The 13,220-nt window shown below is 36.4% G+C and overlaps 1 protein-coding gene across 1 annotated transcript in view; it reads right to left on the bottom strand.

Annotated features, from left to right (window-relative positions):
• The window catches only part of Nrk (Nik related kinase), a 93,433-nt gene that overhangs the window by 29,711 nt on the left and 50,502 nt on the right, over nt 1-13,220 (bottom strand). Inside the window, 7 exon segments of the mRNA XM_032890331.1 lie at nt 894-995; nt 3,365-4,523; nt 4,957-5,020; nt 6,684-6,859; nt 7,329-7,407; nt 8,720-8,774; nt 11,095-11,225. Of these exon segments, the coding sequence (XP_032746222.1) occupies nt 894-995; nt 3,365-4,523; nt 4,957-5,020; nt 6,684-6,859; nt 7,329-7,407; nt 8,720-8,774; nt 11,095-11,225 (1,766 nt within the window).

Genomic DNA, 13,220 nt, shown 5'->3' with positions numbered 1-13,220 from the left:
ATAGGATATTTAAAAAATTCCTGAAACGCCTTCTCAACTTGATGAAAAAAACCAAAGTGAGCCCACTTGCCAGCAATGATAAAAGCATGAGCTCTCAATGGAAAATTAGAGCGTGTAAATTAGTATCTGTCAGTGAACACTTGACAACTTATGAATACTCAGCTACATTTGTGGTAAACATTGGTAATACTGTTAAAATGCTGTTCTGATATTGTGAAATGGAATGTAAACATTCGGGAGAATCTATATACACAGTGAAGTGATGTTTTCCAATAGATGAATAGATGAATTTAGAAATTATGTATAAGCGGAATCTCTACTCAGAGTACAAGACAGGCTAATGAATTTTTGTGGATGTATAATATTTTACTAATACTACCTTAGATTTTGTCTAGTTTGGGCATGCTACCAACAAATTTGCACAAGTATTTGAAGGAGACTCTGAAGGAAAATCCACACCAGTCACTATCTGAAAAATTTATACCGAATTCCTCTTTTTAGTCAACCTCTATGTACTAAGCCAGCTCTTACACATATATTTCAAGCAAAGCAACATATGGCCACAGATTGAATTATGAAGTAGTTATGAATATCCAGATGTTTTCTATTAAAAAAGACAGATTAAAAGGATTTGAAAAGGGGAGACAACGGCATCTGTATAATAATGTTTTGGGCAAAATAAATATTTTTCACTTATATTTACTTTTATTTTAAATGTATTTATACCTTTTTGCTTTTAATTTTCAGTAAGTTAGATAGTGAATGACATAATGGAAAAGCTTTCCAGAATTCTCAATATTTAAGATTATAAAGGGATCCTGAGACCATTAAGTTTAAGAGGCACTTTTCTAGGTACTTATTAATGTCATAACAACTCATACTGAGAACTTTACCTCATTTCCTGTACGATTTGGAGCGTATGGTTCTATTTGGACTTCAGCCTGAATTGAATGAAACACTTCATCATTGTCTGATGAGTCATCATCGTCTCTATCCTTTGAAACAAAAAATAATATAAATATTTAATCATTATGAGTGTGCAAGTGATAAGAACAACAGAATCATCTTATTTTGTAACCATGACAAATAATTTCCAAAGACTTAAAAATTATTTAAACCAGCAGTTTCTAATAACTTTTGGTTAAGGATCCCTTTAAAAAATCTAAGGAAAGGTACAGATTGCCTACAGAAAATTGAATATAGACACACACAAGTGCATCCATTTTTGGGTGAACCGCTAGGTTCCTGAACCTTATCTCTGGGATCCAGATTAAGAATCTGATTTAATGCTTGATTAACGCATAATCACAACATAACTTTTCACATTTAGTAAGCTGGTATAACTCCAAAATTTTGTCCTAAGTAGAGGAAGATCTGTGATACAGAGTACAAACATTCCTTGAAAATTAAGCTCCCAAAGTTTAAGAAATTGTTCAATCAAATGAATCAAGCACTATTATCTCCCCACGTATATCATGATGAACATATATGCATCTTTCTTACTGGTATGACAAAGCACTCCTACGTGTCTATAAATTCTAATTAAATTTCACATATTTCAAAAGAACTGTGACTTTTTCTGTAGTATAAAGAATTTTATTTCCTTTAAGTATTCAATAAGGAATGCATATATAAGGATACAGACATCTGTGTGAGAACCTAGGCTCATCGGATGGCTAACAATTACTAGCTGACTTATTTCTATTTTGAAGTAGCTTCTCACATATATATTGAAAACAATGACAGTAAGTATGTTCTCTGCTGCTAATATTGGGCATATTTCCAGGAAAAATACAAGTCTTGTTCACTAATGCAAATCCCATTATCTCTAATTGGTTTAGAGAGCTCATTGAGAATAGTCATTAGCAAGTTATATGCCTTATTCCTGGCCACAGATCATGGTTTCAGACTCATCCGATTTTCTAGCTCTTTATATTCTGGGAGGAATGTGTCCATTTGCCCTTTTGGCACATTCCCCTTTCACTTTTTAAAATCCTTTCTTATGTAAATGTGCCAGGAAGTTACCAATCGCTTAATTGACTTAATGTGCACAAACTCAAATTATAACTTATCTAGATATTCGGGAAAGGTTCACTTGTAATTACTACATCAGTTATTATTAAGTAGAAGTGGTTAACTAATTATCAAATAACATTTCCTTTTATATAAATGAATACTGAAAATTATTAGAAAACAACTGCTTTCCTAATCTATACTGACCTTTCTAATTTGCTTATTAAGCCTATAAACTATTCACTGTCAAATTAATAGTGCTAGATAAAACTCAAAAAAGCCTGTCAAATTTTAATCCCCCACACACGGGAGCTCTGAAGTTTTATTGACTGTTCTTAAATGAGCAGTCACGTTCCACTTCTTCTGTGGCCTGTGCACAGGCACATTAGGAAGACAAGTTATAAATATGGCAATGAGTTTTGTCTTCATTTCAAAAGAGATGTATTTACTTTTATTTTGTTTTATTTGTAAGGGTATTTTTGCCAACATGTATGTCTGTGCCCCATGCATGCGCAGTTTTTGTAGAGCTCAGAAGAAGGTATCGGATTGTCCAGGACTGGAGTTATAGATGGTTGTCGGATGTCATGTGGTACTGGGAACTGAGACTGAGTCCTGTGAAAGAGCATGCGCTCTTAACCTCTGAGCCATCTTTCTTACTCTTACGTTTGGTTCAACTTAAAAGTCCCAAAGTGCAAATGAATGCAGTTCACACAAATAGTACAGTCCTTCATTCTATGGCAAGAAATAACAGATAAGCAAGCAACTTGAAACTGAAAAAAAATGCTATTTATGTGTATCTGCCTACTTTAATTCATGTGTGCCACATGTGTGCAGAAACCCATGGAAGACAGATGAATACAAGCTGCTACGAGCTGCCATGTGGGGTTCTGGGAACTGAACCTATGTCCTCTGAAAGAGCAGTAAATGCTTTTATCTGCTAAGCCATCTCTATAGCCCCAGAAAGTTACTTATTAGAGAAATAAAAATTGGGATTTTAAATTAGGATTGTTTCAGGAGTCAAAATAGTTACTTTAAGTGTTTGTATGCTATCCATTTACTGGTTAAGGGAATAACTGGAAAAAGTATAGCAAAGCAAAATAAAACCCTAATAATTAAGCCATGACTCCTATAGAGATACATTAAACCATTAGTTGTATTATTAAAGCAATTTTTCCTCTTTTGATCACAATTATCTAGAGATTCCAGAATGATTCATTTGAAGTGCAAATTAGTAAATCTTTGGTAGAACATGGAATATTTGGTTTTGTTTGGTTTCACAGAGAAAGTATGCAAGCAGTGACTAGCATATTTTCTCAGCTTTCACTCAGGAAAAATATCAAAAATTTCTTACATTTTCAACTTCTCTCAGTTGCTCTTCATGCTGATTAAAGATTTCCTCCCATCTACGCTGGCGCCGTCTCCTGCTGCTTTCTACATCTGAGCATTCAAAATCTTGACGTCTCCATAATGACTTTGCCCTGAACCTCTTGGGTGTTAGTCTTTTTACTATTGCTTTCTTCAGGCTAGAAACTCTTGACTTTTTCTTCTGTACTGCTTCAGGTTCAGTGTAAAACCCGTTGGTGCACAAACTTTCCAACAAGATTTGCAGTGGACCAAGTGGTTTTGAGGTAAATGCGTTTGGTGCTCGAAGCAAGTCCCTTGATAGTCCCTCTACCAGTGCTTGTACTGCACCAACTGCCCTTGAGGCCTCCAGATCCCAGGCCTGTGCCCGAGGTGCCTCTTCATTTTGTTCCCCTACTGGAATTAGCAGCTGTGTGTCCAGATGAAGAGGCAAGAACACATGATGGTTCTGGGACTGTAAAGGCAGGAACACCCGGGCATGTACTTGTATTACCTCAGGATCCTTCTCCTCAACCTCAGCTTGTGGAGGCTCAACGGCCTCTTCCTGCACCTCAGCTTGTTCAGGTTCCCTATTCTCCTCTGGATGCTGCTCAGGGACTCCGTTCTGCCCCTGCTCTTGTTCAGCGGCCTGGCCCTGCCTTTGCTCCTCAGCTGCCCTGTCTTGCCCCTGAAATTCTTCTGGCACCTGGTCCAAATCTTCAGGCTGTTCCGTTTCTAAGGCGTCATGCTGGGCCTGCTGTTCTCTGGGTATGGGGGCCTGTACCTCAGGAGAACTAGCTTTGTTATCCTGACTAGGTGGTGACATGAGTCCCTGAGCTGCTTTGCTTAGTTGGGGAGGTGCCCGAATCTTTTTAGCTAGAGGCGTAGCTACTGTTGCTTCAACCTGTACTGGCATCAGCACTTGAGGGGCCACATGTAGATGCTGTGGTAACTGAGCCTGCTTTTGTAAAGGCTTAAGTGTTTTGTCCTGAGAATGTAGAGGCATGAACATCCTGGCTGCCTCCTGCAGTTGCTGAAGCTCTTGGTCCTCTGGCTGTTCTTCATCAGGTAACCACCTTGGCTGAGGAGGCTCTCCATGCAGGACTCTGAGTGGTCTGCATCGGCTGCTGGTTGGCACTCTCAGAAGTTCAGGAGTGCAAGAAGGTCCTCTAAAATAAGCATACAGAAGAATGGCATATAGTGAGTGTTCACTGGAACTAGGCCATGCCTGAGAATTGCTTTCATTTTTAAAAGACAGACCCACCAACAAAGACAAAAAATAATTCTGTACTCGTTCCTGCAAGGCCTGAACTATTCTGTAGGTAATTTGCAATGCTGCTGATGGGTTAAATCCTTTCAGTAGGTTCGTGTTCTACTTGATCATTCTACTGATATGAGCCCTTTTGGAATAGTAACAAAAATTCTCACTGTTTCCTTACAAAATCTCATACAGAAGCAGGTGAGTTTTGTTTGTGTTTGGTTTTGTTCCAAACAGGATTAAGTCGTCTTGGGCAGAAGATAAAAAAGTATTAAACCTACTGTCTTATGTAACATGCTATCATCTATATATTATCTATTATAAATTGAGTTTTCCCAACACACCTGAATCTCCTTGTGATGTATTGTTCGTTAACAGCTTCTTCTCCTTCGAAGGCCAGAGGTATTCCTTTTGTGTGAAAAAGAGAAAAGGAAGAAATGCAAAAACAGCATTTGGCTCGCCTTAGTGACTTCGCGACTTTCTATGGCTCAGGACAGAGTGAATTACTATGGGTAAGAAGGTAAGAAGTAAGAGAGATCTTCAAATATACTTTGCTGGTGAGGTTGACAAGTGTCTAGGCATAGTTTTAAAGCACAGTAGAGATATACTTCAGGCAGATTAATTTCTCTGAACATAAGGAAAAACATCCTAGCACTCTGATGGCTGCTGTTGAGAAAAGGAAGGAAAAGGACAAGAACCACTTGATGGTGTGGATTTGACCTGTAGAACCATAAACGCTTGAGCTGCCCTATATGCTCACTGATAGTCCTGAGTCTGCTCCGAGAGAGGCTTAGTTCAAGCCAGGAGCCACAGAAACACCTTTGGCTTGCCCCCTGACGTTCTTCGGCGCTTTTTTCCATAAGTAGACCACCTGACAGAGGGGTGATCTTACATGCAAGGTTCTAAGTAGTCTGCCTTTACTTGTTTTATGTTTAATATATTTAATGCATTCAGCTTCTCTCCTGTCAACCAAGGTGTTATTACTGAAATGTGGCATCTTACAAATGGGAGAGTTCTCTTCTGATTCCCTGTGTTAAATTGCCTAGGACAGCTATAATTGCATTTGTGGAGAAATCGCCAACTAAAGGGGACTTTTTCTGTAGATAACATTTCTTGAAATCTTACACCTCTAGATTTCAGCAAATTATGGCTGATGTTCCTCTAGCGATTTGAGAATGGGCTGTATGATGCTGGTGCCCATAACATTATTATCGGAGGCACATAAACAAACCGCGTAGCTCCCCATTCAGGAAGAGGACATATAATTTTGTGGACAGGACAAACAATGCTGCAGTCACTCCTACAGTTGATTTAATTTTAGTGTGTTTTCTGTCACTTTCAGGTTCTACACTTGAGGCCCTATCTATAGTCCCTGAAATTAAATGCATGCATTTCTAGAAAATATGAAATATGAGCTTCATCAGTATTTTTCTGCACATTGATTAAATCGTATTCTTACTTTGGGGATCAGTAAGTGTAAGCTGACCTTTGCGTACATAAGTTAGCTTCTTTAATCATATCTCAAGTTTGTGATTAGGTCATAAATGAACTTCGTAGGGTATATACAAATTATTTCAAAACTAAATCATTAAATTTGCAATTATGAACACATCTGTCTCCAAGGAGTTAATTACATTTTTTTAGTTAGAAGTTCACTAAAATAATATAGCCATAATCCCAAATTCTATTTGAATATGAGGCTTTATGTTTTATAAATATGAATACTTAAATGGTATCACAGGAATAGCTTAATAATCTCATAGAGAAATGCCCCCAAAAGAGGTAATTGAATGAACTAGTGATATACAGCGCTAATAAAATGAAATGTCAAAAGGCTATTGAACTGTCGTAGATGTGTCTGATCTACTTGTCTACTTGCAATGGAGTTAAGGATAGTTATGGGCCACAACACAAAGTTGGTGCGAACTGAACTTAGGGCTTTCTATCTGCTGAATCAACTCTCTAGCGCCACCCCCATCCAAAACTAAATTCTTAAACAAGTACTTTAAAACTAAAAGCAATAAATAAATGTATATCTTATCTCTACGATACAAAACTTGATAGTTTCTACCTTTTCTCTCTCTCTTTTGGATGATCCCAGTAAGGTGCTTGGTCAATGATTCCACAACACGTCGTTCATTTTTTATATCGTGGACAAATGGGTGATGAAGCATGTTTCCAGATGTAGGACGAAATAGGAAATTTTTTATCATGCAATTTTCCATGAAATTCTGGAACTTACGGGACCTGAAGGAAATGAAACACAGAGGTGAATGACACTGTTTACCTGCTGCGCTGTTCCTACCCCAGTCCTGTGCTACTTTCAAGGTCAAATATTCTGAATGACTTGTTAGAACTACAATTGTCTTTTCAATTAGGAAATCTCCCATGTCTTAACAAGATACCTGATACCACGATGTCATGTAAACCTCAGAAATAGAAGTTAAGTCAACAGACTTTTCTACTTAAGACTAGAAATTTCGATGACTCCAGCAGCAGGTGAATGGTAAGGCTCATGTAATAAGATGGCAATTAAAAGATTAAACGGGGCATATGATTCCTAAAGAAGGTGTTGATAAACAGTACGCTGTAAGCTTCTAAAATAACACACGCAAAGAGATTCAGCTAAATCTATGTTGAAACAAGAATGATCACATCAATGGAAACATTTTTTTACAAAATACTAAATCAATATGTTTAAGAAACTCCTTTTTACCATCCACTGGATTTGACTGTGGGAGCAGCTTCCCGTAGAATAACAAAAAGGGCTTCCAGAGGCTGAAGGTTACACAGAGCTGTTAAGGGAAACAGATACATTTAGGAAGAACATGAGTAACTTCCGAGCCCACTGCTCATCCCACACTCATTCATATATAAATAGACACTGAGAGAGGAACAGATGATAAATGCAGAATAACTAACAGCAAAATTTATTTTAATAGCAACATTACATTAAGCCAGTGTCTTCATTACCTGACCTAACAAATTAATAAAAAATTAAAAAAAAACCAGCTGTTAGAAAAATGGCCCACAATATTAAAACTACTTCATATAATATCCAGGAGAATTTGAAAATGGGGAAATTTTTGGTGCAGATGACATTAAATTGTACTGCTCTACAGGAGGAGACTTTGTCCATATTCTGTTTTATGCAAGGCAGAAGATTCACTCAGTCACAAAAAAAGGCAGAGCCTAAGGAACACATCTCTTCAACTTATTCCCTATGTTATTATGGTGTTTGAAAGCTGCTACAAATCTTCCAGCCTTCGTGTAAACGCCCCCATATTGCTTGTGTGTCCACCTATAACATATGAACTAAAGAAGGCCCTGATATCCAAAAGGTTCAGTTTTTTTTTTTTTATTGTCAAAGCACCCTGTCCCTGTCTCTGCTTCTCTGGGAGACCCTGATGATGTACAATAGATCAGAGGATGATAATTTTCTTACCTAAACCTTGGAAGACACCATCTGATAATTGTGGTTTTGGAAAACTATACTCTCTGAGATGATAATTATGATAGCCTAGAAGATTGCTACAGTTAACCTGATGAGTATTGTTTGCATGCAGGGTTCATACTCCAGGCGAGCAAGGATAATAGTGAGAAATGTTTGTTAGGAAGGCGATCTAGAGCTGCTTATGACTAAGGCCATTCTCACTGCTTCTTAGGCAGGATCGCCTATCTCCTTGTGAGTTCAGAAGCTCCTGGCCCTAACCTATCTTTCCAAAGATTGTCATTCGCAATCTCAATGCAGAACTCTTCTGCCCTCCTACTCTGAGTCTGTTCTTAAATCCCTTTTCCTTCTATGACTTAAAATCTTAAAATAAAATTTATGCCAAATTTCATATTCTGAATTTGAAGAGATGAACAAAGAGGTAGACACCGAAGATAAGACATAACAGACATAAAACAATAAGACATAGATCACAAAGACATTTGGTCATCATTGAAAAACTACCATTTATGATTTGGAACATGATATGACGTATGGGTAGCCAAATAAAAGCTGACTGTTACAAATGGTAGCATCATATTCCAGAGAGACAGATTTGTACAGTGTAGTCTCACAAACTTTGAAATACATCAAGTGTATCAAACACTTATACTTACGAGGAGCGCCTTCGGCCATTTCAATAGCAGTGATTCCCACAGACCACACATCACTCTGAAAAAGATAGCAAGAAACATATTAAAATGGGAAATTAGTATTAAGAGTCTCAAAACCATTTTGGCTGGGGTTGGATATCAATTCTACAACCATTTCATGTGTTTCTAAAATGAAGCTTCATTATAGACTAAAAGTTACAGGAAGACATTATTTGAGTCTATGACTAGCCACACTTCACTATACCATAGGTTCATGTGGAATGATAGTCGCTGAATGGTTGTTCATCTTGCATGCATTTCTACTCATGCTACACTTTAAATATAAAATTAACTTTTTATAATGAAGTCTTAATATTAAGATCTATAATGTGTAACTAAAGTGACTTAATTCTGTGTATCTCAATTTCATTTAATATAGAATATATCTTAACAGCACCTACTTCATAGGATATGTACATATATACACATATGCACATATAAGTATATATTCATATATGCATACAAATAAATGTAAATAAATTTACTAGACAGATATACTTTATAATTTATAAGTTAAACATTGATATATAAATTATGTTATATATAAACTATATTTGTTGAAATACTTCTTATTAATTATTAGATACACATTTCAGTAGCTCCTGGAATAGAGTTAATAGAGCCTAGAATAACTATGAAGGTCTTACAAAGTATCTTCACCATCATTAGCTGTACTTTTTTTTTTCAAATTATTGAAAGGGGCTGGTATGTTAGTTCAGTGGGTAAAGACATTTGCTGCCAAGCCTGCTGACATGAGTTCAGTCTTTAGAATTCACATTTTGAAAGGAAAGAACTAACTTCTGCAAGTTGTCCTTTGAACACCACATGTGTGCTTTTACACACACACACACACACACACACACACACACACACACACACACACACAGGCAATGTAAATGTAGCTCTAAAAAAAGGGTAAAAGGGCACCTTACTAGCAGTGCTGGTTGACTCTTAAATAGTTTACTCTAGTTTTCGAGCCTCGACTTACAGATAGCTTAATTTTGCTTTTTAAGATATTGCAAGCATAGTTTTCCTTTAATTATTTTGAGATTAAATAATAAAAGCAAGGGGTTAAAGTACTTAGAGGACTCCAACATTTAAAAAGCATGGCACCTTGAAGAACATTGAGTTAAGGAACTTTATTCCTGTTATCTTCTTAGCTCCCAATGTAGTGCCAAAACCACAATAGGCTCTCAGTAAATAGTTCAGTTACAAAACAAGTGAAGAGGATTGGAGGAAAAGGCAAAGAGAGGAAATATAAACTGATCTATTTCAGATATTGAGTCTTGTGTGCTACGAGATTGACAGTTGAGTGAGGTTTCCTTTTTCTAGTTTTTAGCACATGGGGAGCTTTGTTCCTTTTCATATTAACTTGTAATAAACAGTTGCATACATGTATGCATATACATGCATTTCAAATAGAAATTGCAGTAGAAATGTTAATATACAGCAAAAATGGTTCTTTTCTATTCCATTGATTTTCTGTGGTTTTGGAGGTCAACCAAATGCCAAGGATTGCCTCCAGTACAACAAATAATGAAATTATTAGTTTTAGTTTTGAACTTATAAGGATTAATTATTTGTTTTACACTCATTCTTTATGTGTGGAACTGGTGATAAAATTTACAGCTTCATGAATGCCAGACTTTCTAACACTGACCTGTATCATCAGTCCTCTTTGTCACTCTTAATTATGATAAAAACCTGACCTCAAACTCATTTTGTAGCTCAGACAGCCTGAATACGCCTGTCTTAGTTCCAAAGTAGTTGAGATTGCAGTCTTGAGGCCTCAGTCTTGGCCTCATTTCAATGAGTTTACAAATTCCTCTGGTCTTGGAAGTGAAAATTCCAATCGAAACCATCTAATATATTTTTACAAAGAAGTTGCCAACAACATGAACCAGATATTCCCTCCTGATTCTGAGACAGTGCCAATGTTCTACTTTGTCTTCATTATTAGAAAATATTATTCTTATTCATACTATGAAACCACATATAGAAATAGAGGCTACTGTTCCTGATTAATTGTATTTATTCAAAAGGAAGATCGACTTTTTATTCTTTTATCATTCAAAGTAGGTGTAGCTGAGGCTGGAGAGATGGCTCAGTAATTAAGAGCACTGACTGATTAATCATGAGGACCAGGGTTCAGATCCAAGCACTCCAGGTGCAGGGTATTCTATACTGTTCTGTCCTCTATGGACACCAAGACATTATATCTGTGTACATTCACACAGACACACACATACACATAAATAAAATAAACCTTAAAACATAAAATAAATGCAGACATTTCCCTTCCAACTTCGAATCCTCCCTGTCAGAATTCTCATACTCACTCTGTAATCATAGGAACGTCTTGGGTCCTCATCACAATGAATCACCTCAGGGGCCATCCAGTACGGTGTACCAATGAAGCTATTTCTCCGTCCATTTGTTCTGCTCACTTGGGCACTCACTCCAAAATCCACTACATATGTCAAAATAATTAATCAGGAACACAAATCTCAGTAACTTATTGCTTTAACTTGGAAAGGCAATACAAAAGCCACAATGGATAACAAATTTTCTTTCTGGCCTGGAAAACTTTACCATGAAGCCTTCTCCAGGAATACTGGGAAATGGGCTTTAGCTGCTATTTATGTTGGAAAGAGACCCAACAGTACTGTTATAAATTTAATGTAGGTTTGGATAAATGTTTATCATGAATATTAAAAATAAAGTTTCACTGGTTACTAAGATGTGGCATATGGCATATGTAGAGCTTGGATCTGCCACCAAGCTGGAGGATGAACAGCACTGTGGGCCACATCTTAGCAATGTCATTCCTGTTAGCAGCTAGGAAGCTTCATGAATGACATCGGGAACTCCAATCCCAATGATAAGGAAAAATGAGCTTCCTGGTTGAAGTTAATTTACTATAAGATGTCTCCTGAATTAGGTAAAACTATTATCTGGGCTATCGATAGCTTAGCTTTATTCTAAAAATGTTTATTTTCCCATTCTTCTATTTACTTTCCCATTCTTCTGTGGATACATTGTAAGAAAATATTTAGCATGGTATCCTGAGAAACAGACAGAAAATGCTGAAGTAGACTGGGGTTATTGATTCCAAAAACAATAAGACAGGGATGAAATATGAAGTAGATTTTCAAATTTATAATGGTTTCTGGGAATCTGGAAGACAGCAAACAAAATAACTGAAAAGCAGCTTGAATAATTTAGTGGAATCAAAGAAAAATGGAGCAAAAGTAATAGTTCAAGGCAGTCTTTCAGAAAGCATTGAAGAAGAGGAAGAAATATTTCAAATATTTTTGAGGATTTTTCTTTGCTGTAAACTTTCATTATCTAGACTTTACAAAAGTTTATCTTTACATAATAACTCAGTGTTCTTACTCTAAGAGCCAAAGTTAAGAGCCAAGAAATATCTGTGTAGGCCATAAACTGGTGTATCCCATACATACACAGGGAAAGGAAAGGGTAAAATCTAGAAGACGTAATGGTAAATCCAGGTTTTTAAAAGGTAAAGAAATTATGATAAGATGAAGAGTTGAAAACACAACAATGAAGCCAGGTGAGGTGGTGCACACCTTTAATCCCAGCACTAGGGAGACAGAGGAAGGCAGATCTTTGAGTTGGAGGCCAGCCTGGACAACAGAACTAGTTTTAGGATAGCAGGAGCTACACAGACTTTGTTTCAAAAACGGCAACAGCAGCAGCAGCAGCAACCACCACCACCACCACCACCACAACGACAACAGTAACAACAAACTCAGTAGTAGAGTAATGTGACCTTTCTTTAATTACTCAAAGAAGAGATTATTAAATTATTATTATTTTACAATGTCTTTCCAGATGTCACTTTTTTGGCTTATCATTATGTTTGCCTTCTGAAATATTGTGTTCATGTAGACTGTTTAAATCATGTTAGCTGATAAATCTAAATTAAACTGTATAAGGCTTATGTGTCAAACAAGCCTGATTCAATTCTAAGCTAACATTACAATATTAACATTAAGTGAATGGACTTTGAAAGAGATATTTCAGTTACTCCGTACTTGTAATGTTGTTTCATGTTACATATATTTGGGGTTACCAGCAACGTGACTAAAGCTTATGAATATAGGATGCATCTAGCTTAGGCATGAAATATCACTGTTTTGTATTTGAGTATAACATCTATATACATTTTATGTATTTCCATATAACTTCTTAAAATTGTATTGCTAGTTTTGTAGCTTATGCATTCAAAACATGATACATTTTCTCAAAACTACTGTTATTTCATAACACACAATTACTGCCTCATTTGTTCCACAAGTATTCAATAAAAATATTTGTAATTAATGACAAAATTCTCTATTTTGGTTCTGCTTATTTAGCAAAAAATGAGAAATTCAGAATTTGGTTTGTATATTACTGAAGCATCACTTCTGATCAATAAAATTTCGAGGAATAAATGCAA

Source organism: Rattus rattus, chromosome X (genome assembly GCF_011064425.1).
Source record: "Rattus rattus isolate New Zealand chromosome X, Rrattus_CSIRO_v1, whole genome shotgun sequence".
Taxonomy (NCBI): domain Eukaryota; kingdom Metazoa; phylum Chordata; class Mammalia; order Rodentia; family Muridae; genus Rattus; species Rattus rattus.
The sequence above is the reverse complement of the archived record's forward strand: the minus strand, read 5'-3'. Positions and strand labels throughout refer to the sequence as shown.